Consider the following 27877-nt stretch of genomic DNA (forward strand, 5'->3'; position numbering starts at 1 on the left):
TATTTGCATGTGTGGTGTTGAAAATTTTCCATATTAAAAAGTTAAAAAGAAAAGATGTTAAGGCTATCTTTTCTCACAATTAACATAAAAAGGGGAGAAGGCCATTAATAGATGTAGCCTCATATAATCCAAGGATTTTCAAACCATGTTCCAGAAAGTCATAAAGGTTCCACAGAACCCTTTAGGAGTTACACACAAATGTAGACCAGTGGTTGGTGTGTTTGGTAAAAGGGTAACAGAGAAATAACTAAAATTTTCAATTTTTCATATAGATTCTTTTGCAAAGAGCTTCTTGCCTAATGAATGGAAACCACTAGTACTATGAAAAAGAATCCTGGATTAAGTGTTCAAAGTACTGGATTCTACTGGTTCTGCATTGATTACCCCTTGACTTTGGAAATTCTTTTTAGCTCATTGTTCCTCAGTTTCCACATCATTAAAATGGAGAGAAAAAAGTTGTTCCTATTCTGCCTTCTCCATAGCAGTACCATTGTGAACAAAAGTGATGAAGTATGAAAGTACTTTATAAATTCTAAAGGATTTACGAATAAAAGGTATAATATTCACATTAATGAAAATTCAACCATTACAGCTCAATGACCTGATGCTGCTATTAAGATACTTCGAAGTCATTTGTAAAGGTAAAATTAACAGTTAATTGATCTTTTACTTCCATTTAGTGTATTTTTGGAAAAACTCTCTCTTAGGAATCTTGCATATAACTGTCAAATAATCAGTGGCTTCCCTCTTTTGCTTGGTTAGAGAACAAGATGACTTGGTTAATCAAAAAAATCTGGTTACTACCCTCCTTTCCCTTTTCTCCTGGTATCCTGTCCCGTCCATTCCCTTTCTGAACAAGTCGATCCTAAAGCCATTACGTTGGGCTGAGTAAGGTAGTTGCCCATACCCAGGTGGCAGAGAGAGTAGCTGCAGTGTCCAGTTAGCAGTGTCAGAGCCCAAGCAGGATGAGGAGGGCGTCTGTGTTCACACAGGGAAGCAGATCCAAACAGGAGTCAGGATCCAAGCTACACGAGGAGGATTTCTGCACAACACAGTGGACCAGTGCCAGGTGTCAGACATACATGATGGAGGACGGGGCGGTATGAGGAGGGTGGGGGGAGAAAGTGACATCAGCGGGAAATTGGTTCTATACAGTCGGATTGATCAAATAAATAAATACATCAAGGAAAAAGGAACCATGGTTTTCACTGTTAGAAGTTAAACGTGGAAAGGGAAAAGAGGAAACCATAAATAAAGAGGGAAGAGACACATAATCTCAAAGTACCCCCTCACAAAATAATTACTAATGACAAGAGCCAAAACCAGTAACTCTACAGCAGAGAAGGCTGGCCGACACCACCTTAATCAAGTGAACAACATCAGTAATGGGACAAATCAAAACTGTATTGTGACACCATGTAATGAAAACCCGGCATCACGTCTGTGATCTTCCCACCAAAGAGGCATAACCTGAATGGAATCATGAGGAAACGCTAGACAACCCAAACTGAAGGACATCAACAAAATAACTGGCCTTGGGCCTCCCTGGTGGCGCAAGTGGTTGGGAGTCCGCCTGCCGATGCAGGGGATGCGGGTTCGTGCCCCGGTCTGGGAGGATCCCATATGCCGCAGAGCGGCTGGGCCCGTGAGCCATGGCCGCTGGGCCTGCGCATCCGGAGCCTGTGCTCTGCAACGGGAGAGACCACAACAGTGAGAGGCCCGCATACCGCAAAAAGAAAAAAAAAAAAAAAAAAAATAACTGGCCTGACTTCTTCAAAAGAGTCAAGGCCATGAAAGTCAAAGAAAGGCTGAGGATCTGGTTCAGATCGAAGGAGACTAAAAGCGCAGTGATTCAGCACTGGATCCTTCTGCTATCAAGGACATCAAAGGGACAACGGGAAAAACTGAAAAGGAGTTTGAAGATTAGATGGTAGTCATGTGTCAGTGTTCATGTCCTGGTTTTGATGGTTATGTTGTGGCTGTATAGCAGAATGTCCTTTGTAGGAAATAAAGTACACCCTGAAGTATTCAAGAGTGATGGGGCATTATTTCAGCAACTTACTCTCAAAAGGAGTAAAGAAAGGTCCTTGACGGTGTACTTGCAACTTTCCCATAAGTTTGAGATTGTTTCAAAGATTTTAAAAGTATCTGACTAACCTTATCTTTCTTTGATGCTTCAAAATGATACAGTGGAATACTAGCTCTGAACCATCATTATGAACATCAACCAGTGGAACAAGAAAGTGTTAGCTAATGAGGTTTCTATGAGACACGTTGGATTAACTTTTACTGAGGAAACTACTGGGGACATTTTATTTAGTCAAAGCTATTGTTCTTAGACAAGAGGCTTAGCCCGAAGAATGGAGTCTCTAATAAGAGAGAGTTCGTGAACTTTTTTCAGGAAGAAGATTTTATCGGATTTTTTTCAATGATCAGTATCCCCTGAAAGTTTAATAATTTCCATTAATAAAATAACAAGTATCATATTTGTATGAAGTAATCAAAGAAACAAAATAACTCCTATAACACCTGGGCTTTCCTGAGTCCCAAACTGAAAGGACTAGAAGGGACCTCTGTAAGGGACCAATCCGTCATCTATAGGCAGTACTGTCCCAACTTAATTCCAAAAGAAACTCAGGAATTTTTTTTCAGTACTACATTTGCATGAGATTTGTTTTTTTTAAGAGGGGTATGCTAAGTTATTATTAAAGTCTCATTCAGATTTAAAATGTCAAGGCCTTCAATCACAATTATTAGCTTTTTACATGCTTTTATCACTATAGCTAATATTCTTCTGGATAATCCAGGCTCATTTCTAAATCTAAAAATTAAGTTTTTTAAAAGTTAACTTTTATAATTATGAAAAATTTCAAACCCACAGAAAATACAATGAACATCCTTTTCTCCTCATATAGTCACCAACTATTTATATTGTGCCATACTATTTTACCAAACCATCTGAAAATATGCTGTGGACATCATAATACTACACTCCTAAATACTTCAGCATGTATCTGCCAAAAAAAACAAACTAGGACATCTTCCTTTGCAACCACATCACCATTACCACACTCAAGAAAGTCATTAATTTAGTATCATCCAACATAAACACCACTCAAATTTCCTCAGTTGTCTCCCAAATCTCCTTTACAGCTGTTCCCCCCACCAATCCATTCAAAGTTCATGCAGTGCATGTGCCAATCTAGAATATTCTCCCCCAACTCTGTTCCATCCACCACTTTCCTTTGTCTCTCAGAACACTGACTCCTTTTAAAAGACCTGTCCAGTTGTCCTACATAATACCACAAACATTCTAGATGTGTCCATTTCCTCACGGTTAGATTTAGATCAAAGAACTTGAGCAAGAACACCACACAGGGCTTGCAGGGCACCTCCTTTGCATCACATCAGGATGCACGTAACACTGGACCATCTCACTACTGGACTGGCCAAGCTCAACCACTCAGTAAATGTGGTAACCACTAGATCACTCTATTTTCAAGGCATATTTTTCTCTTTGTAATTAACAAGTAATATGTCGAATAATAATTTGAGACTACATGGATATTTCTGTTCCCCAACAACTTTCCTCTTAATGGTTTTAGATTAATTGATGATCTTTGCCTAATTCAATTATTACACTGATAATTACAAAGAACTGATTTTTAAAATTCTATTATTCTTTCTACACATAACTGGTATTCTTCTGTTTTTCATTTTTTTCCCCATCTTGCTATTTTATTTTTAAATCCCTATGACTCAGAGATTTTTGTTTCTGAATTCCCTGTGCTATAATCCATTATCTTCACTATCTACCATTTTTTGATTCTCAACTTGTCTCCAATTCGGCTTCTGGGAGTCTCTTTAAACCTGCTCCTGTGTCCTCCTGACATTACCCCATTAGCCTCTGAGGACTTCTTCACTTTCTGGAGTTTAGTCACTTTTCCATGAAGCTCCAGTCTCTTTTAGCAAGAAATGGAATTTGGGGTTCAATATCTGGATGCTAAATATGTTCACTGCTACCAGGGTGCCACTTCACATTTTTCTGTAAGTAAGACTTTGGAAAATATTCCAGGGTTGTAGTTACTTCCAAACCTGTGACTTTGAGGTTCATTAAATGCAGATACAGAAATGGTCAATAAGCACATGAAAAGATGCTCAACATCATTATCACTGGGGAAATGTAAATCAAAACCACAATGAGATATCACTTCATAGCTACCAGGATGGATAAAATAAATAAAACATACAATAACAAGTGTTGAGAAGGAAGTGGAGAAATTGGAAACCTCACACATTGCTGGCGGGGTTGTACAATGGTGCAGCCACTCTGGAAAATAGTTCGGCGGTTCCTCAGAATGTTAAACACAGAATTACCATATGACCCAGCAGATTCCACTCCCAAGTATATACCCAAGAAGACTGGAAACATATGCACACAAAAACCTGTAAACTAATGTTCATAATAGCATTATTCATAGTAGCTAGAAAGTGGGAGGAACCCAGATATCCATCAACTGATGAATGAGTAAACAAAATGTGGTATATCCATACAATGTAATATTATTGGGCAATAAAAAGAAATGAAATACTGAAGCATGCTACAACATAGAAAAACCTTGAAAATATTGTGCAGAATATAAAAAGCAGTGATAAAAGGCCACATGTTGTATTATTCCATTTATGTGAAATGTCTAGAATGACATAGAAACAAAAAGCAGGTTAGTAGTTGCCAGGACCTGAAGAATGAGGGATGGGAACTGACTGCTAAGCAGGTATAGGGGTCCTTTCTGAGGTGATGAAAATGTTGTGAATTGAGATAGTACTAATGTTTGGACAACTCTGAGCAGACTAAAAACCGCAGAACTGTATACTAAAAAAGGATAAATTATATCTTAATAAAGCTATTATTTTTGTTTAAAAATGCACCATTTGCCGTGGAGTTGGTGCCACGTCTCATTTGGTAGTGAACTGGACACTCAGCACCACACTTCAGAGAAAAGAAAAATTTCATGCAGTATTTCCCATTTATCTGAAAAATACCCCTCCAGGCAATTTCCCAAACATGTTGAGTACCAATTCTCAAAAATAACTTTTATAATTAAACGAATACTTCTATATAAATTTTTCTTTTTAAGTAGCACTTCAAACCGTATTCAGGGATCTTAAGACTACAATTTTTTTGTTAATCATTAATTTCTTTGAATAGGTAATGCGTACAAAAAACATTCCTACTCTATAACTAAAAGAAAAACTCTAAATACTCTTCTGCACTCTACTTTTATGGTGTTTCTTGAAGATCTTGCCATATTCGTATTTACAGAACTTTATTCATTTCACTTCACAGTATTTCACTGTATGGATCCACTATAATTTATTAACCATCCACTATTAGTGGACTATTAGGGATTACTGTTATTTTTTTGTTATTATAAATAAAGTGCCAATAAATATCCTCAGTTATTTTGTACTTGTGCAAATATTTTATGGGATAAATATCTTGAAATAAAACTGGAGAGTCTAAGGTATATTCACCTCACATGTTTTAGCTATTGCCAAATTGCCTTCCAAAAACACTATCAATTTACTTTCCCAAGCAAAAAAATACTTTGTCAGTTTCCCTTTTCTAATACAAAGTAATAAACTTTTAATTTCTGATGATAGGAGAAAAATGGTACTTTATTGTAGTGCTAATTTGCAATTCACTAAATATAAGTGAAGATGACGTCTTTTCATTTGTTTAAATGGCAATGTCATTTGTATTTCTTTTTCTATGAACTACATTCTTGTACTTTACCCACTTCCTTTTGGGCTTAGTAGTATTTTACTTCTTAATATATAGGATACACACATACACATGTGTATATATGTATTCCATATATGTAAATATATGGAGATTTGCCCTATAATGTCATATGTATTTCAAATATTTCCCTCAGTTTTTCCTCTTTTGATTTTGTTTATATTTTCCAACTACAGAAATCCAAGATTTTAATGTTTCAAAATATTAAATATATCAGGTTTTTTAATGGCTTCTAGGTCTTTTGTTATGTTTAAAAAGTCATTTTTATTAAATATTTATAAATACATTGCCTATTTTTTTCTTCTAGTAAAATTATTAGTTCACTATGAATATACGTGTAGAGTTTATTTTGGTATAAAGAAGGCTTTAAGTTTAAATAAGAGCTTCTCCAACCCCAAATACTTGCAGAGAATCAGAAGAGCTATTGTTCTTTTCACCAAAACCCAACAGAGTACTGATTCAAATAACTGATATTTAAAACCCAAGAAAATTCGCAACAGATTAAAAGTGCTAAGTAACTTAAAACGGGTCCTTCTCAGAGTTATACAGCTTCATAACTGCTATACGTAACCAGTCCCTAATGAATTATCCAAATAAAATATGAAACATTATTCAACTTGAGATTTCTTTAATATGTCTATTATATTTTTAAAATATTCTCTCCCTTAATTAACTCACCTCTAAGTAAATAACCTTTTATATCCAATTTTTTTATATCCAATTTTTACATGATTAGATACTAATGACAACCACCAAAAACTTTAATGAGTTTCTACCAAAAAGAGTTCCTTCTACACATCTTGTATTAAGAATAAGATTATTCTTATTAAGTCATTACCAATTTACATAATTCATAGATGATAAAACTGATATAATTAAAAGTTTAAAATGTTCTTTAAACCGTTTTTACTGAAGAAAGCACTCTTAGAGGAAAAATGTGATCCATTTGTACCCAAATGACCAAAGTTAACTTACCATGTGTGGAGCACTGATTGTTGCTTGGAACCCTGCAAAAGAAGAAGAGAACTACTGATACATTCAGCTGTAAAAACATACGAAATACTCCATGTAATTCCTTTTCTAACATCCATAAGTTGTTTTTCATAATAATTATTTTCACTTTTATGATCTCAAGAAATAAAACTTGTATTTTGTACTTTACAGTACTGTCATGAACAGTTAAAATCAGAAAATATAATCATGCCAAAGGCTAGCATGCTCAGTACAACAGTCCCACTATTTCCAAAAATTTCTTCTCCCATATAGTTAGTTAAGGAAGAATTTCATTAAGTTGAGTTGATAAATTTATGATGTTTTTTTCTTTAGATTTATAAAAGGAAAATAAGCTTCCATATATCACAGAGTATGCAAAATCCTTGCAAAATTAAGTTGCTTCATATTTTTGGCACCTTAAAAAAAAAACAGAACTGGCAATCAGAGTAGCTTAAGAGACTAATAAGCTACTTCAATTTACTCTTTACCCTATCAACTAATGTTAATTAAAACAGTCTTTTCTCCATTTTTAGCTTTTAGTTTTTTCTTCCAGTGTTGCTTTCTCAAAACTTATTTACCTGCTTCTGCGTCTGAAGCAATTTTCACTGAGCGGTGGTAGCAGGTGCCTTCGGGGTTCAGAAGCTCCCCAGGATCTTCTCTGCTGACTGTTAAAGTGCTTCAAAAGAAGGCAGCACGGCAGCTGGCCCACAGAATCCTGAGGCACTTCTAAGCCTCAAAGGCGCCCACTGCCAAGGCTCAGCAGTTCAGCAAAACCTGCTTCAGGAGAAGGAGTTAAATATGGAACTTTCTAAAAACAAGCACAAACCAAAAAATTCAGGGCAAGTGAAGCAGAGAAGTCAGTAATAACTTAGTTACACGTTCCCTTTAATACTGATTTTTAAAATTGATGCTAATGCAAAAACCAACCTCAGTCAACACTGAAGACCCTGAAGAAAACTCAGCACATAGCTTAAACTGTAAGTTTTCATTTAAAGTATGTTTTAAGAATATTTTTACAGAATTCTTATACGTATTGTTTAAGAAAATAGAAAAGACACTTCATATATTACATCATTTTATTCAACTGGGTAAGTTTGGGATTATGAAACTTACTAAGGCATAAAACTCAAATTAGCAAGGTACTAGATACACATCTGGGTCCCAGCCTATTTTTACTTACATAGATTACAGAGTAAATGAGTAAAATTTGTGACGTTTTCAGAAATCCAAAGCTTACCTATTGATTGTGGAGAATCCATATAAGGGTTACATTTTGCATAGTGAGAGCGGTCTGTGGCCAGCATTACTTCAAATACTTTATCTGTCTTGATGATTCCATTTTCTGAAATGAATGCAGCAATATTTTAAGCTGGAAGTGGCATGAGCAGACATTTTAGAATAATTATTCTGGCTACACTGTAGAGACTAGATTGGAAGAGAGCAAAATTGAAAGTTGTTGCAATGGCTCAGGTAATCACAACCTGGTCTTTAATAATGAAAGTAAGGATGAAGAAAAGTAGAAGGATTTGAGTTATATTTAGTAGGCAATGTATACCTGACTGACTAGATTTGGAGGTGGGAGGGGGGTAATGGTTGAAATGTTGATGTCATATACTGATTTGCGAAATCCTAGACAAGGATCAGAGCTAAGGAAAAAAAGGACAAGTTATTTATTCAGTTAGGAGCAATGGACCATACACATGGAGATATATAGCGGTCAGTTGGACAAATGGATCTGGGGCACAGGAGAAAAACCTACAACAGAGATATAAATTACTAGTTGTATAGATGGCAACTAAAGCAATGGAAGTGAACTAAAGTGGCCAGGTAAGAATACACAAAAGTGTACATTTAGGAGAAATGCAAAGGAAGTAGAGCCTTCAAAGATTACGACAAGGAGCAGACACAGAGGTAGATGAAAATCAAGCAGATATACTGTTACAGAGCCCAAGAGAAACAAATTTTTCAAGAAGGAAAGCAAGGTCAATATGGTCTTCCCTCAGTGTCCATAGGGGGTTGGTTCCAGAACCCCAGCAGATACCAAAATTTGTGGATGCTCAAGTATCTTATATAAAGTTGCATAGTTTTTGCATATAACCTACGCATCTCCTCCCATATACTTTAAATCATGGTTAGACTACTTATAACACCTAATACAATGTAAATGCTATGTAAATAGTTGCCAAACATGCGGCAAATTCAAATTTTGCTTTTTGAAATGTTATGGAACTTTTTTTTTCTTCAAATATTTTCAATACACAGTGGGTTGAATCCATGGAGATAGAATCCATGGGTATAGAAGGCTGACTGTATATATTTGCTCCCTCAACTATCAATTCTTTAAGATTAAATATAATATGTTAAACTTCAATAACCCTTATTAACCATGCACACAGTAATTATTCAATAAAGGCCTTATTAACTCACTCAGTAAGTTTACTGTCTGTCTAATACATACCAGACACAGTGCTACATACTTAGGGTGATAATAAACAAAATAGCATAGTTCTTGTCCTTACAGCTCTAAAATCTGTAAGATTAAATGTGTCAACTTGACTTTAACAATCCAGAAAGAAATTTTTTTAATCAAAACATGCTTTGCTTAATTTGGCTACACTATGAACAACTTTTTTTTCAGATTTCTTTTTTTTAAATTGAGGTATAATTGACATACAACATTGTATTAGTTTCAGGTATACAACATAATGATTCAATATTTGTACATGTTAGAAAATGATGATCACAATAAGTTAACATCTATTACCATACAGTTACAGAACTTTTTTTCTTGTGCTGAGAATTTTTAAGATGTACTCTCTCAGTAACCTTCACATATGCAACAGAGTATCATTAACTATAGTCACCATACTGTACATCCCCATGACATTTATTTTACAACTAGAGGTTTGTATCTTTTGACCACCTTCACCCATTTTGCACCCCACCTGCCTCTAGCAGCCACTAATCTGTTCTCTGTATCTATGAGCTTGGTTTTTTGTTTACTTTTTTAGATTCCACATGTAAGTCAGATCATACAGTATTTGTCTTTCTCTGTCTGACTTACTTCCTTTCGCATAATAGCCTCACGGTCCATCCATGTTACAAATGACAAGATTTCATTCTTTCTTATGGATGAATAATACTCCATTGTATATATACATCACAGCATCAATATCTATTCATCCATGGATGGACATTTAGGTTGTTTCCATATCTTAGCTATAGTAAATGATACTGCAATGAACATGGGGGTGCATATATCTTTTCAAATCAGTGTTTTTGTTTTCTTTGGATAAATACGCAGAAGTGGAATTGCTGGATCATATGGTAGCTGTATTTTTAATTTTTTGAGGAACCACCATACACAGTTTTCTGTAGTGGCTGCAACAATTTATTTTCCCACCAGTAGTGCACCAGGGTTCCCTTTTCTTCAAAATCTTGTAAACACTTGTTATTTCTTGTCTTTTTGAGAACAGCCATTTTAACAGGTATGACCTGACAGTACCTCACTGTGGTTTATGACTTGCATTTCCCTGATGATTAATGATGTTGAGCATCTTTTCATGTACCTGTTGGCATTCTGTATGTCTTCTTTGGGAAAATGTCTATTTAGATCCTCTTCCCATTTATTTAATGGGATTGTTTGATCTTTTTTGCTATTGAGCTGTATATACTTGGGATATTAACCCTTTATCAAATATATGATTTGCAAATATCTTCTCCCATTCAGTAGGTTGCCACAGCTATTTTAAAATGAGACTTAAGCATCATGAGAAGTTTAAAATATTTATGCAAATGAATTTAATGGATTCATCAGCTGTGGAGCCTCCAGGTTCTAGAGGGTAATGGTGCCCACCAGAATCTGAATTTCGCCACATAGCCATTCAAAAAACACCTAAACCTAAGATCAAGAAGGGGCATAAACAAAACCACACATGACCCTTGCCTTCACATTACTAGGAGGTAGAGAATATCCAGACTTCATATTACTTATCAGTAGAAAAATAAACAACACATTCCAACAAAGCTTCTGCTATTGCTGCAAGCCTGTGGGTATAAAAAGCAAAGGTAGGGACTGAAGTTTAAAAGGCTAAGTAGAAGGAAGTAGGGAATGCAGATGAAGCAAAGACAAAATTATTCCCAGAAAGAGAAACTACAACACTAAGTACTAAAGTAGTGAACACAGATCTGGGACTTAGAAGTTCACTGTACTGGCTACAAGGAAGGAACTTAAACATCAGTAGGTTAACAAAGGTCCCAATACCATTCAATGGCGAAAGAACAGTCTTTTTCAACAAATGGTGCTGAGACAACGGGATAGCCGCATGAAAAGAATAAAGTTCAATCTTTACCTCATATCAAATACAAAAATTAACTCAAAATGGATCAAAGATCTAAACATAGAACTAAAATAATAAAAATCATAGAAGAAAATACTGGGGTAAGTCTTCATGACCTTGGATTTGGCAGTGGATCCTTAGATATGACACCAAAAGCATGAGCAATAAGAGAAAAAAAAGGATAAATTGGATTTCATCAAAATTAAACATTTTTGTGCTTCAAAGGACATTATCGAGAAAAAGGTAACTCACAGAACGAGAGAAAAATAATTTGTAAATCATACAACTGAAAAAGGACTTTTATCTAGAATATATAAAGAATTCTTATATTTCAATGTAAAAGGACAAATAACTCAATATTAAAATGTGCAAACCATCTGAACAGACATTTCTCCAAAGAAGATATACAAATAGCCAATAAGCACATAAAAAGATGCTGGACAGCATTAGTCATCAGGGAAATGCAAATTAAAACCACAATGAGATACCATTTCATACCCACTAGGATGGCTATAATCAAACTGTCAGATGATAACAAGTGTTGCAAAAATGTGAAGAAATCAGACCCTTATGCATTGCAAGTAGGAATGTAAAATGGTGCAGCCACTTTGAAAAACAGCCTGGCAGTTCCTCAAATGGTTAAACAGAGAATTACCATAGGACCTAGCAATTCTACTCATATGTGTATACCCAAGAGAAGTGAAAACGTATGTCTATACAAAAACTTGTACACAAATGTTCACAGCAGCATTATTCATAATACCCCAAAAGTGGAAACAACCTAAATGTCCATCAACTGATGAACAGATAAACAAAATGTGGTATATATCCATACAATGGAATATTATTAGGTCATAAAAAAGAATGAAGTACTGATTCATTCATCCCATTATGTAGATGAACCTTGAAAACATTATGCTAAGTGAAAAAACTCAGTCACAAAAGATTGCATATTGTATGATTCTATTTAATGAAATTTCCAGAATAGGCAAATCTATAGAGAAAGAAAATAGATTAGTGGTTGCTTATGGTTGGGGGAATAGGAGGGCAAAACAGGGTATCTTTTTGAGGTGATGAAAATATTCGATGACCATGGTAGCGGTTGCACATATCTGTAAATATATCCAAAACCACAGAATTTTACAGTCTAAACCAGTGAATTATATAGTATGGAACTGTACTTTGGTAAAGCTATTTAAAAAAAAAAATTTAGTGGGACCAGGGGTGGCAAACACAAGAAGCAACGCTTCAGGGGGAGAATCATACAGGCCGGGAAAGGATGGTGCCTCTTGATATAGCAATGAAGGGAAGAAGGAAGAAAATGAAGGATCCTACAGAAACAGAAGAGCAACAAGATATGCCAACTCCCCCCCTCTTCTCACCACTATTACCAATATCATTATCCATTAAAGAAACTGCAAGTCACTACACTGACAGAAGCGCTCTTGAACTGTGTCCACAGAATGCCTAAAAATAGGAAAAAGAAAAACAAACAGACAAAAGTGTAAAAAGAAAACAATACTCAGGGCTTCCTGGTGGCACAGTGGTTAGAAATCCACCTGCCGACAGGAATAAAGACACAGATGTAGAGAATGGACTTGAGGACACATCAGGGGTGGGAAGGGTAAACTGGGATGAAGTGAGAGAGTGGCATGGACATATATACACTACCAAATGTAAAATAGATAGCTAGTGGGAAGCAGCGGCATAGCACAGGGAGATCAGCTCGGTGCTCTGAGACCACCTAGAGGGGTGGGATAAGCAGGGTGGGAGGGAGACGCAAGAGGGAGGGAATATGGGAATATACGTAAGCGTATAGCTGATTCACTTTGTTATACAGCAGAAACTAACAGAACATTGTAAAGCAATTATACTCCAATAAAGATGTTAAAGGAAAAAAGAAAAAAAAAAAACGTGAACTACCTTTATAGGCTAGAGATTAAAGCAAAATGACCGTTAAAAAAAAAAAAAAGAATCCACCTGCCAACGCAGGAGACAGAGGTTCCAGCCCTGGTCCGGGAAGATCCCACATGCCGCAGAGCAACTAAACCTGTGCGCCACAACTACCGAGCCTGCGCTTTAGAGCCTGCGAGCCACAACTACTGAAGCCCATAAGCCACAGCTACTGAAGCCTATGTGCGCCACAACTACCAAAGTCCGCACGCCCTACAGCCTGTGCTCCGCAACGAGAAGCCACCGCAGTGAGAAGCCCACGCACCACAACGAAGAGTAGCCCCTGCTCGCTGCAACTAGAGAAAACCCGCGCACAGCAACGAAGACCCAACGCAGCCAAAAATAAATAAATTAATTAGTTAATTAATTCAAAAGAAAAGAACACTGTGAGGAAGGGACTAAACTTAAAAAAAAAAGAAACCAATATGCAAATCAAAACATTTCAGCTGGGGGCGTCCAGTGGTTAGGACTTGGTGCTTTCACTGCAGGGGGCCTGGGTTCGATCCCTGATCGGGGAACTAAGATCCCACAAGCCGTGAGGCATGGCCAAAAATAAAAAAATAGAAAACTATCAGACTAAAACAAGGGAAAAAATGTCAAGTCTCAAGGCCAAAAAAATCAAATTATCTAATAAGAGTTTAAAAAAAGGCAACCATTAGCTTTCTTAAGAGTAACGTCCAAAGCAAAGCAAGAATGAAGAAGCAGCGTTTTCAACAAGAAATTCAAGGAAAGAAAGTGCAAGTTAACAATGAAAAAGGAGCAAACTATCGATATACCCAACAACATGAACAAATCTCAAGAGCATTAATCTCAGTGAAAGAAGCCAGGAGATTTTATACTATATGAGTCCATCTAATATTAAATTCCCGAAAAGTCAAAACCATAGTGTCAGAAGGCCAATCTGCAGTTGCTAGGAGTCAGGGGTGAAAGGAGGAGATTAATTGCAAAGGGGCACGAGAAAACTTTGTGGGTGAAAGAAATGTCCTATATCAGAGATCAGCAAACTTCTGTTAAGATCCAAACAGTAAATACTTTAGGCTTTGCAGGCCGTATAGTCTCTGTGGCAACTATGCGACTCTGCCATTGAAGTGCAAGAACAGCCACACACAAGACATAAATGAATGGGTGTGGCTATGTTCAAACAAATCTTTATTTCTAAAAACAGGCAGCAGGCCAGATTTGGCCTGTGGAATGTAGTTTGCTCACCCCTGTTTTACCTCATTAGGGTGGTGGTTACACACCTATGTTTGTCAAAATTTTCAAATCATACTCCTAAAATTGGTGCGTTTTAACATAAATTATATCTCAATAAAGCTGATTTTTTTAAAGTGTAAGCCAAGGATTTTATATGCAGCCAAAACTATTCTTCAAATATCAAGGTTATAGGAAAAAAAGTCTTGAATGTGCAAGAACTCAGGGAATGCTGTACACACAAGCCCTTCCTAAGGAATCTTGTAGAAGATATGCTTCATCTAACCAAGAGATTACTAGGGATACATCAGAAAAGGACACATATCCAATTTTAGAGCAAAGGCTAAAATTAAAAGGGTGGGGCTTCCCTGGTGGCACAGTGGTTGAGAGTCCGCCTGTCGATGCAGGGGAAATGGGTTCGTGCCTCGGTCCGGAAAGATCCCACATGCCGCGGAGCGGCTGGGGCCGTGAGCCATGGCCTCTGAGCCTGCGCGTCCGGAGCCTGTGCTCCGCAACGAGAGAGGTCACAACGGTGAGAGGCCCGCGTACCGCAAAAAAAAAAAAAAAAAAAAAAAAGGGTGGATTGGTCTGCCTTTAGCAAGAATCCTGTCAACTTATTTTAGCCAGAATCCCCCATTACCCCTGATGTTTCCTCTTAGTAATTTTCCACCCACTGATGCCCACCCTGCTCCTAGGCTATAAATCCCCACTTGTTCATGCTGTATTGGGAACTGAGCCCAGTTTTATACTGAGGTCTCTTTTCCCCTATTGCAATAGTTTCTGAATAAAATCTGGTTTTAACTCTTTTTAAATTATTGTATACTATTTTTTAAATAGTTAATAGTTTTTTAAACTATTTTTTTAAAAAAACTAAAAGGGTAAAGACAACAATGGAATAATAATACTTAAACGTTATTTGTTCTGACAAAATAGAAAGAAGGCAACTAAAAACAATGGGAAGAGAAAAAAAGGGGAAAGTAGAATTAGATCATTGAGTCATATAGGTGACAGGAGGAATCAAAGGATACCACTTAATACTGGCTGACCAGACAGTAAATAGTTAAGAAAAGGTGGTCTAAGGACACTATAAAAGGTATAAATACAGACTCTCCAAATAACAAAAGAATGTTTTAAAAAATCAGCACACAAGGCACACCAACTAGAGAAACACTTAAATACTCACAGACTAGGTTATATTAATAAATCATCCGTCTATTTGAAAATATTATAAACTTTGGATTAATTAACCCAAATAGAAAGCACTATTTTCTACACAAATAAGCTTAGGTAAGCTACCTGTAAAGGTCATTAAAATAAAACAGTGAAAGCATTTTTTAAAAAGTTTTAAAAGCAGCGTAATAAGAGAGATATCGGACTTCCCTGGTGGCACAGTGGTTAAGAATCCGCCTGCCAATGCAGGGGACACGGGTTCGATCCCTGGTCCAGGAGGATCCCACATGCCGCAGAGCAACTAAGCCCGTGCACCACAACTACTGAGCTTGTGCTCTAGAGCCTGTGAGCCACAACTACTGAGCCTGCGTGCCACAACTACTGAAGCCCGCCTAGAGCCCGTGCTCTGCAACAAGAGAAGCCACCACAATGAGAAGCCTGCGCCCCACAGCGAAGAGCAGCCCCCGCCCACTGCAACTAGAGAAAGCCGCGCGCAGCAACCAAGACCCAACACAGCCCCAAAATAAATAAATAAATAAGTAAATTCCAAAAAAAAGAGAGAGATATCATTTACTAAATATTTGTCATGTGCCAGACAAAATCCTAAGCACATTACATACACTATCTTTTGACGTACGAACTTAGGAACTATGAAACAATCTTATGCTGTCTCTAACAATCTTATAAAGTATGCACTATTATTACTCCATCTTACAGATAATAAAATTGCGTTCAGAAAAACTAAGTTGTTCCAGATCACAGAGCAAATAAGGGGTAGGGCCATTCAAACTGAGATGTTAGATTCCTGTTGACCAGTTCACTGTACTGCTACTACCATATTCAAATAGCTTAGTGAGTTCTACTAATTCATTTCCCAAAATACTTCTTGAGTGGTTCATTTGCCCTGAATTCAATTCAAATTCCACAGGGGTGATTCATAGACTCTCAAGGTCAGAAGGGTCATCAAGTCTAACTTCTTCATAAATTGGTACCACGATCTCTACTTGAAGAGTTGCACTGATGTGGAACAGCCCTTTGCACATTCAGATCACACTAATTATCAGAACACTTCCCTGTATTAAGAGGAAATCTCCCTCTTTGTAACTCACTTATATAAACCCTTAGTGCTACGCTCTGCAGTCACAAAAAATATGCTGAATTTTCTATCCAACCAACACTTTTTACACACCTGAACATATCACGACCATTTCAAGCCTTATCTTTTTCAGGTTAAGCAGCCTCACTCAATACATCCAATGACCATCATATTCACTCACTCATTCTTCTCTAGATGAGTATTTGTGACATCTAAAATCAAACATATTGCTATAGGCACATTCTAAAAATCAAGTAAATTAAAGAGATTACTTCCCTTAAGCCAGATAATATACATCTACCAAACTCATGTGAGTTTCTTTGGCTGATTTCTTACTCTACAGAGGGACACAGAATTTACTAAAAAACCCTAAATAGTTTTAAAAGCATGTCACCAGTCATTTATTAAGAAGCTGAACACATAAGGCTCAGGATAAAGCTTCCTTAGACCATTATTGGGTAGTTTCCAAAATTTTCACTACAAGGTTCTTATTATTTGCTTTTTCCCAGGATTCCATATTTTGAAAGATGCCTAAAGCAAGCTACATTTACTAAGCTATTAAATCATTTTCCCATTTTTGACAATCTGACATATACAATTGCCAGTGCCCTGAAATATTTCTAGCAAACAGCAAAGTAATTTAACATTTCACTTTGCATGTATAGCCTAATTATGAGTAAACATGCAATTACCATTAGGCTTTCTGAATTAGTGAACAGTTTTAAAACTACCCATGCCCAATTTTCCTGCACCCTAAGGACCAAAGACCCTAATTAAATAATTATAATAATGGCTAATGTTGATCCAAATATGCAATGGATCCAAATGAGAAGTTAGCAGAATTCAAAAAGGAGAATGCAATAGAATCCAAGCTATAAACCAAATAATTTTTAAAACTTGAAAAAATTAGAGCCACGTTAAGAAGGTATCTGTTCCTCTTCTCAACCTGAGGAGTGGGAAGGGTGAAGAGGGAGATAAATTCCAGGAAAAAGACAAAAATACTATACAAGAGTCATGATTTAGATAAGAATACTAAACTGTGACATGATTTCAAGCAACTGATAAAGTGTAAAAAAAGGAAAAACAAGGAATTCCCTGGTGGTCCAGGAGTTAGGACTTGATGCTTTCACTGCTTTCAATCCCTGGTCAGGGAATCAAGATTCACAAGCCACGCGGCCAAAAAAGAAAAGGAAAAACATCTGACTATTCCTCCGCAATACGAGAGGAGTCTGTGATACTAGAAACAAACAGCAGGGAATAAACTCTTGCACGCTGCGTAGCTCAGCAAAGGGTTGACCCAGTCATTAATGCTGGTGATGATGGTTATTAATTTTCAACCCCAAAATCAACAAAGTGCAGAAGATTTACTTATTGCTCAGAACAAAATGAAATGCTATCAACTCTGACAATATAAAAGAGCCCCTAATAAGTTGGAGAATGAGTATCCTTTCTTACAAAGTGGAAGGGTTAAGGGATAGTGTCAGTTTATAAATTATGGAACAAAAAATTGAGGTTAAAGTATATTACTCAAAGTTACAAAGGTAACCACAAAAGAGGAAGCAAAAATTACGGTATAACTATATGTGGGAAAGGGAGTAAGTTTAGACGGTGTAAATACTCCTCCATCTTGGCAGGAAGTCAGTAGATGATGTCTAAAGTTGATAAAGAAATAGCAGTTTAGGGCTTCCCTGGTGGCGCAGTGGTTGAGAGTCCGCCTGCCGATGCAGGGGACATGGGTTCGTGCCCCGGTCCGGGAAGATCCCACATGCCGCGGAGCGGCTGGGCCCGTGAGCCATGGCCGCTGAGCCTGCGCGTCCGGAGCCTGTGCTCCGCAACGGGAGAGGCCACAACAGTGAGAGGCCCGCGTACCGCAAAAAAAAAAAAAAAAAAAAAAAAAAAAGAAATAGCAGTTTAAGCATATGCTTTAGAGACTGAAGACAATCACCAGAAGACCCAAATATGTAGTTAAAAGTGTTCACTCGAGGCAGTCTGGGAGTGGGGAGGGGCAGGGCAAGCAATTGTTATTTTTCATTATAAACCCTTCTGTATTATTTTATCTTTAAACATGCACACATGGTTACTCGACTAAAAATTAATCTTAATTGTCCTAACCTTTTTTATCACAGGTGGATAGTACCTATAGAGATGTATATACAATGTGTATTTGCTCTAGTGAGCAAGATGTAAGATGTGGCAGGGACTCCTTTTCTTTTCTTTTCATTTATTTATTTTATTTACTTATTTTTGGCTGCATTGGGTCTTCGTTGCTGCGTGCAGGATTTCTCTAGTTGCGGGGAGCGGGGACTACTCTTCATTGTGGTGCACCGGCTTCTCATTGCGGTGGCTTCTCTTGTTGTGGAGCACGGGCTCTAGACGTGTGGGTTTCAGTAGTCGTGGCTTGCAGGCTCTAGAGTGCAGGCTCAGTAGTTGTGGCGCACAGGCTTAGTTGCTCTGTGGCATGTGGGATCTTCCCAGACCAGGGCTCGAACCCATGTCCCCTGCATTGGCAGGCAGATTCTTAACCACTGCACCGCCAGGGAAGCCCCAGGTACTCCTTTTCTTTCACAGTGGTAGAACTGGGTGCATTATCTAGCCTCTCTGTAGTTATGTGTAGCCTTATGGTTAAGTTCTTGTCAATGAGAACTCAGGCAGAAATTATGTATGCAACTTCAGATAATGCCCTTAAAAGGAATGCGCGTTTTCTTCTTTCCCCATTTTTCTCCCCACCAGCTGGAATATGGAAAGGATGGAGGTAAACTATCTTCAACTTTGTAGATGAGGGAAAGACTTTAGGAAGCACAACAAGAAAGAAGGAGCCCAGGTCCTCAAGACCATGGAACCACCATATTAGTTCTGAACTGCTTATACTTGGATTGTTACAGGAAACAGAAACTTTCATTTTGTTTAAGCCATTGTTATTTTGGTCTTTATTACAGCAGATGAACAGGTACCCTAAGACACAAGGTATCTGAGGAGTAAAATGAGATCAGTCTGAAGAACAGGATTGGAGTTGGGCATGGCAACAGGTTGTAAAAGACCCTTAAAAGGCCTGAAAGCTAAGCAAGAGGTGTTTACAATTGATACAGTAAGCAATAGAAGTCTAGGCAGAAAAGAGACACAACAGAAAGCAGTACACTAGGACAATCAGTATAATGTGTAGAATGAACCTGAGGGGAGAGAAATTGAAAGTGTGATGACCAATCAGACACTTGAAGGCATATCACTCCAAGTGACAACTAAGAACCTAGGCTAGGATAGTATCAATTAAAATACAGTGAAAGGGACGACTATGAAAGGTATTTGTAATAACTGTTGAGTTAATTTGGGGACAGTCTGAAAGAATCAATAACTATTCCAAGACTTTTGATCTGGGAGAATAGAAGACTAGAAGCAATCCTGGCAGAGATGGAGAAAGAAGAGATCCTGTGCTGATATGAAGCACTGAAAACACAGGTAAGAAAATAAGCTGCAGATGGATTTCAAGTCATGTAGAAACATTCTCTAAATTTCTGTAAGTAACTTGTTACAAAGTTACATCTCAAGAAAAGAAATATTACAGAATTATATTAGTTTTATGATTTGAGTGGTTGTTAATCATCTACTCTCTATTTCTTCTCCACTAACAAAATGCCAGGGAAAACAATAAGAAATGAACAAAATGGTCCCCTTTTATTTCCCATCTAGAATGATCAGGTGTGATAAGAGGTAAGTGGAGCCTGAGACACTCTCCATACAGAAAATCTGAAAGGGATTAGTTTTAAATTCACACACTATAATCAAAGAAGAATTTTAAGTGATGTCAAGTTATGATAAAGCATATCATCTAAGACCAGAGATTATTAAAAAATACATCTTTCTCGGCGGGGGGAGGGTGATGAATTGGGAGACTGGGATTGACATATATACACTATTGATACTATGTATAAAATATATAACTACGGGCTTCCCTGGTGGCTCAGTGGTTAAGAATCTGCCTGCCAATGCAGGGGACACGGGTTTGAGCCCTGGTCCAGGAAGATAGCACATGCTGCGGAGCAACTAAGCCTGTGCGCCACAACTACTGAGCCTGCGCTCTAGAGCCCACGGGCCACAACTACTGAAGCCCGTGAGCCACAACTACTGAAGTCCGCACACCTAGAGCCTGTGCTCCACAACAAGAGAAGCCACCACAATGAGAAGCCCGTGCACCGCAACGAAGAGTAGCCCCCGCTCGCCGCATCTAGAGAAAGCCCACGCACAGCAATGAAGACCCAACACAGCCAAAACTAATATATAAATAAAATAAAATAGGTAACTAATGAGAACCTACTGTATAGATCAGGGCACTCTACTCAATGCTCTGTGGTGACCTAAATAGGAAGGAAATCCAAAAAAGAGGGGATATATGTATACGTATAGCCAATCCACTCTGCTGTACAGTAGAAACTAACACAACATTGGTAAAGCAACTATACGCCAATAAAAATTAATCTAAAAAATACATCTTTCTCTAAACCATTATCAGTCTTAATAAATACATGTAATTAACTATCTTGACACTATTTCTCAAAGGAGGATGTTCCCTGCACTCCTCACATCTCTGACAAACTAAAATGTTATGCAAAACTCTAAAATATTTGTAACCAAAAGTTAACTTCTGTGGCTCTCTCCTAAAACACACACACCCACCCACCCCCAGCATACATATCCCACAGGTGATTTCATGCAAACCATGATGTGATAAAATTGACAGAATCTTGGATTTGGAAGGGTCCTGAGAGGTCTAGTATACAGTGAAAGCAGGTGACAAATCTCTTCCACAATATCCCTTACAGTGAAATGGTCAACCATTCTTTGCTTCAACATATCCAGTGACAGAAAACACTACTTTTCAAAGCCAAATCTTTGACTGTTAGGATAGCTTTGTGAATACGTCCTTATAATGAGCCAAAATGTGCCTCCCATTTGTCCTGGTTTTACCCTCTACTGCATGATTTCCTTCAAATATTTAAATACTACTGCTCTCTGTAACTTTCTCATTGCTAAATCAAACAACCTCCATCTCATCAAATCATCATATAAAATGCTGATGCTCTTGTCATCTTGACCACTCATGTCTGATAATCTTCGGGTTTTCACTGTTATGCTTAAAGCATGTTGGCCAGAACTAAATGCAACACTAATAAAAATATGTGGAAGAGCACAATGGAACTAAGATCACGTTGAATAGAATGTAATACAACCTATTATGTAGATTTAGTGCTGCCCAATAGGACTTCTTATGATAATGGAAATGTTCTACAGCTGCACTGTCCAGCAGGTCAGCCGCTAGCCTCGTGTGCCTACTGAGCTCTTGAAATGTGGTTGGTATGACTGAGGAACTGAATTTTTAATTTTAGTTAAATTTAAGTAGACACATTGATATTAAAATTCTCCCTCAAAATCTTACCTATTAAATCTTATTCAATGCACTGTAAGTTAACTTACTTACTAGTATATCCATAAGACTGACTTGATATAAGTCAAAATGAGGAAGTATTTTCTGGATTCTAAATGAAGCCCAAATTTCTGAAAAAAAGTCACTTAGGATTTTATTACCTGGCTATCTTTGGCCCATGAATGCACATGATAAAACTAATAGAATATTCTCTTTTCCACTATGTATGCTACTAGTTGATAAGAACTGACACTCTAAATAGAATAAGAATAATTTCAAGTTATTTGCACAGATAAATAAGGATACAAAAACTATAAATTATCATAATGCTTACAAATTTAAGTGCCTACTGAAGAAGGTCTCCACTTTAATGTCTTATAAGGAACTCAAACCAAACATCTCCCCAAATAGATCCCTGCTCTCCCACGCTTCCTTGCATCCCCCCCCACCCCCCAAAATCCCTGCTGCTCACTCACTTATTTCCAACTCAGAAAATGGCAAATCATTCCCATTGCCCAGGTCTAAAACCTTAGCGTCATATCCCCAACTGCAGTCTTTCTCCTACACCGCAAATCTCTAGCACGTTCTATTTTCTCTGTCTAGGATGCCTGTTCCCCAGGTCTACCTGCATGGCTTGAATTTCTCCCCCTTCACCAAACCTTTACTCAAATGACACCCTAGTGAGGCCTTCTTGCCTACAACTGCAAACCTACGACGCCATACGCCCTAACCTCCTTCCTTACTTTGCCACTTAGCATGTGAACGTATATTTTATTTGTCTGCTCCCACAAGAAGTAAGGTACAAGAGAGAATAGATGTTTGTTTCTCACTGCTGTATCCCCAGTGTTTTGCATATAGAAGATAGTCAAATATCAGTTGACGGATTTGACAAATTCTATATACATTATACATGCAAAATGACACAATCAAGGATGCAAAGGAAATATAAGTAGAAATAACTGATGGATTAGGGCAGTGGACCGAATTTTTTTTACAAAAATAAAATAGGTAAAAGAACAATTGTTAGCTTTGTTTTTTTTTTTTGTTTTTTTTTTTTTTTTCCTTTTTTGCGTTATGTGGGCCTCTCACTGTTGTGGCCTCTCCCGTCGCGGAGCACAGGCTCCGGACGCACAGGCCCAGCGGCCATGGCTCACGGGCCCAGCTGCTCCGCGGCACATGGGATCCTCCCAGACCGGGGCACGAACCCGCATCCCCTGCATCGGCAGGCGGACTCTCAACCACTGCGCCACCAGGGAGGCCCGTTAGCTTTGTTTTAAGTGGCCATTTGAAGTCTGCTAAGAGTTCACCTTCCACAAACACTCGGGCTTGGACGTCCCTGCTCTAGGAGACCACCTCTCTCAAGCTCATCCACTTCTGCCCCCTTGTTTTCCTTTTACCACGGCATGAAATTATCCCAACAAAAGTAGAAAATAAACTCTAATATAAACAGTACTTGAATTGTCCCATTCCCTGGACTAAGTAGGCTCACAGTTGTTTTGAATTAAGTTAATTTGCTTCATGAGTACCTTATCAGCCTATAATTATAAAATAATACTTTTCTAAAGACCTGTAATGTCCAACATGTGGCTAGTAGTTAAAGTTAATTTAAGTAACAAAAATCCAGTTCCTCAGTTGTGGTAACCACATTTCAAATGCTCAATGCCTCATGTAGCTGGTGGCTGTGGTATTGAACAGCACAGATACAGACATTACAAGCAGCTCTGTTGGGCAGGACTGCTACAGACTTTTTTCCTAAAATTTTATTTTAAAGCATAAAACCGATTCAACTGAAACACTGGCAGGGTTTAATCTTGTAATTTTCAGTTCTCTATGTCAGTGATTCTCAAGTGTGGTCCCCAGACCAGCAGGAGCCTACTACTTAGGAACTTGTTAGAAATACAAATTATCAAGAGCCCCAGCAATCTGTCTTAATTTGTTTTAACAAGCTCTCCAGATGATCCTGGAGATTTTGAAGCATGCTCAAGTTTTAGACCACTGTTCTCAGTCACTTAAGAGCATTTATCATCACAACATAAGCTATGAGATATTATGAGATGTACCATTAGAGTCTAAAGTAATCTGTAAATTATATATCAAGTATGAAATCATAAACAATCATATTTCTATTACATCTTATAAAAAAAACCTCAGTAGGTATTTTCAATAAAATTATTATAATAATATTAAAATGAAACCAATCGTGAACTTTATTTCGTTAAAAAAACTGTAATTTGCTTCCTTTTCCAATTTGCAGACCCTTTTTCACTTCAATATCAGCATAATCACATTTTAATCTTTTTCTAAAGATTTAGTTAGAAGTCTTAGGAAGAATACACAAGGGTGGAATAACCTATAAATTTTCAATTTGTGTCAACTGAAATTTTCCCTTGAGCAAATATTACTGTTGTAACAAACTAATAAATAAAAATGAAATCTAGGGCTTCCCTGGTGGCGCAGTGGTTGAGAGTCCGCCTGCCGATGCAGGGGACACGGGTTTGTGCCCTAGTCCGGGAGGATCCCACATGCCGCGGAGCGGCTGGGCCCGTGAGCCATGGCCGCTGAGCCTGCGCGTCCGGAGCCTGTGCTCCGCAACGGGAGAGGCCACAACAGTGAGAGGCCCATGCACGTACCGCAAAAAAAAAAAAAAAGAAAGAAATCTATTGGCTAGAATCAATTCAGCAAGAAGTTGAAACTAAAGTTGCACAAATGTTACAAAAGAGGCTAAACAATTTGAGCACTCATTTCCTCTTAACAATCATAGATCTAGTATAAAACGAAACATCCACAATATCAACATCCATATATGTTAAACATTTCTCATTAAATTTTCTGATAGGAAAACATCCTTAGAATTTCAGCTAAGAATAGTAATGCAATACATTAAAGTAACTATAAAACCACTGGGAAAAGATCTAGTTTTGGCTGACTACAAATTTGGCCCAGAAAGGAGAGACTTTAAGAGACTGATTGATTACAATTTCTGCCACAGCCAAGCGTCTACTGCGATAACCTACCGGTGGAAAATTACTTAATCACAATTCAAGTACAGAATGTTTCAGGTGTGTATCCTGTACTAGCAGGCACTAGGTCATTTGAAGAAATTTTATTAAAATATTTACAACATATTGAGCTTCTGTTCGATCCGTGGGAACCTAAATCACACTTAATATTGTCTCAGCACATAAATTTACACTTCAAATCAAATATCCTTCCATAAAGTGAATACTGGCAATGCTTGACAGGATTTTTAAATCTAAACATTCATTACTAAGCGCTAAGGAAACAAGTTTTAAATACTGGTTAAAAAAAAAAGTCAAATGACTAATATTAAGTATTAATACTAACCATGTGCCAGCCAATACTATTTATTTCTCTCACTAATCTTGGTATTCCTAGTATAGATCCAAGCATATAATATATATTTAATTGGCATTTATGAAAAAAGGAATGATTATTAAATTGTTTGAGAGGATTCAAAGATACTAAAAAAAAAAGCCCCAGCCCTCAAGGAGTTTACAAATCGAATTAGGAAACATGACAAACACATGAAAAGCTAAATAATCCATAACAATTAAAAATACCACGTGGCAGGATTGTGATTATTTGCAAAGTCAGTGGCAAGGAAGAGTGCTATAAATTCCGACCAGAGTGAGAGTATGACGGACTGCGGTCCTTCTGGTCTCCCGACCAGACGGCGACACTACATTTCGATTAAAATAAGAAAGTGACACAGCACTGGTCCCACCCTAAAATTATCATCAGAGTAAGGAATACAATAACTAAAGATAATGGTGTAAAGAAACTTCCATACAAGGCTTTTAAAGCATACGGTAGCCCTGAAAAAAGTTAGAACATTCCACATACACAATCGTTTGCTGGATCCCAGGACCTCTAAAGGCTCCTGAAATACGCTGTCCCTCAGGAAAAGCATCCCCTAGTTATCTCTTCCTCCGCCCCCCACGAAGCTTTCCACTGGACAGCCGCCCCAGAAATTTCTCCCAGCATCCGCAATGACATTACTCTCATCTCCCTCTCCCTCCCCTCGCCAGTATCAGACGGTGGCATCTCCCGCCAGAGGAAAAAACGAAGGGCGGGGGAGGCAGAACCGGGGAGAAAGCTTGCAGCTAGGTCGACTGATAGGACTGAGGAGGAAGTGAGAAGACGCGGGGGTCGAGGGCGGGGTCCCCTCAGTTCCAGCCCAGTCTCTACGAGCCCTGGCCAACATCCCACTCCCCAAGGCACGCCCCTCGCCCGCCGGACCCGGACAGGGAGGTGGCGGACTCGAGTGACAGCCCCACCACCTGTGCCGCGCCCCCTTCCCCAGGACCGCGGGGAGATGCCTGCCCCTGCCCCACTAGCAGCGGCCCCTGGCTCTTTCTCTCTGGTTCCTGTGCACGTCGCCGATGAGTGACAGGTCCCGGGGGAGGCAATCGCCAGCGCTTGCCGTTCGGGGCCGCTGGTGCAACCGTGCGCCGAAGCCCTCCAGCAGGCACAGGGGTAGACGGAACGTTCCGGACGGCCCAGGGGATCCGATCCAGGCCTGGCCTTCCCCAGTTGCCCCACACCGGGCGGGGGTGGCACTTACTGCGGAGGTTGTGGATTAGCTCCGAGTGGCTGGCGCCGCCGGATTTCCAGGCCATCGCTAAGCACACCCGGAGCAGGTACAGAACCACCTTCAGCGCGGCGACAGTGCCCAGCAGCTTCCCCAAGAGTGAGACCACCTCCCACACGGTCACCGCTGCGCTTGCGTCCCTGCTGTAGCCGCCGCTGCTACTGCCGTCGCCGCCGCTGCCGCCACTGCGCGCTCCCGGCATCCCCCGCGGCACGCATGCGCTTTGTGAGGCCGCGCGGACTTGGGTGCGGCCGGGTGGGGCAGGAGGCGGGGGTGGCCTCATGCGCTGCCGCCCGTCCGAGGGGCCGCCGCCCGGGACTGGCGGGTTGGTCCCGCTGAGTCAGCGCCACCGACGCCGCCACCTCTGAGTGGCCTTTCTGAGGCCTCGGGCTGCGCAACGCCTCCTTGCTGAGTTTGTCCTGCGGTCAGGCGGGGTGGGCCCTGGCGCGGTCGGTGGCGAGCCTCGCTGCGGCTCTGGTCACCGAGCGCGGTGGCGGGATGGCAGGGCGGACCTCGTTCCGCTGCTGCCGGTGGCTTCGCAGTCGCAGCTAGATCAGCTGTTGAGAGCGGCGGGTCTGCTCCTATAGCTGTCCAGATTGTTAGACGGTGGGCTTCCTTCGTCCTGCCTCGCCCAACCCAATGAATGACTAATATTTAGGTCGGTTGGAGACAGAGCTCCCTATGATGGAGCCTCAATAATCTTAGTAGAACTGGAGGGCAAAGGTCTTCTCTAACCCGAGTACTCCAGCCTCTGGCTTGCGACAAGTACGTTAGTGTTTCGTTAGCAGAGACTTTGGGACCCTGATTTGTTCTCAACTCTAAAGCACAAATTCAGAGAGTGGAAGAATACCGAGACCTGGGGTGGGGGTGGGGGGGGAGCGTGGGGAATCCTTTGCTCCTTAGGACAGCGCACTTGGTTAAAAATACTACAGTATCCTATGGCGAATGTGTTATTCGCCCAACACAAGTGTGCGTTTTCAGCTATTTAAGCCTCACAAATTCCACCGTTAGACTGGACACCAGGTTTGTTGCTATCAGCTGTGCAAGACATTGAGTGAGAAGCTGACAAGGAACATTGCCTGTAGCATCCAACTTGCTGACTCCTGATCAGAACTGAGACTGGAAGAATCCAGTCACATTTAGTCCAATACACTTTTAAGGAAGGAAACAAAGCTATGTCAAGACAGAGATGCTACCGCGTCAGCAACAATTTTCGTATTCTAACCAGACCTTAGCAAATGTGGTATCTAGTCTACTTCCAATCCTAAATATACTTATATATTAACTATTTCCCTGTGTTCTG

General features: G+C 39.2%; 1 protein-coding gene across 4 annotated transcripts in view; it reads right to left on the reverse strand.

Annotated features, from left to right (window-relative positions):
• Window positions 1-26818, reverse strand: part of PCMT1 (protein-L-isoaspartate (D-aspartate) O-methyltransferase) — a 47642-nt gene extending 20824 nt beyond the window's left edge. Inside the window, exons 1-3 of one of the 4 annotated variants that reach the window (XR_009533999.1) lie at window positions 26548-26818; window positions 8034-8138; window positions 6779-6810 (exon numbers count right to left, since the gene is read on the reverse strand). Coding sequence is in view for 3 of the 4 variants with exons in the window: in XM_060115208.1 (XP_059971191.1) it covers window positions 6779-6810; window positions 8034-8138; window positions 26548-26776 (366 nt within the window). In the remaining variant the exon portion in view is untranslated. The remainder of the gene's footprint in view (window positions 1-6778; window positions 6811-8033; window positions 8139-26547) is intronic. The other 3 variants (XM_060115208.1, XM_060115209.1, XM_060115210.1) reach the window with 3 other exon arrangements.
• Between the last annotated feature and the right edge of the window lie 1059 nt (window positions 26819-27877).

The sequence above is a fragment of the Mesoplodon densirostris genome, chromosome 12 (genome assembly GCF_025265405.1).
Source record: "Mesoplodon densirostris isolate mMesDen1 chromosome 12, mMesDen1 primary haplotype, whole genome shotgun sequence".
In the NCBI taxonomy this organism is placed as follows: domain Eukaryota; kingdom Metazoa; phylum Chordata; class Mammalia; order Artiodactyla; family Ziphiidae; genus Mesoplodon; species Mesoplodon densirostris.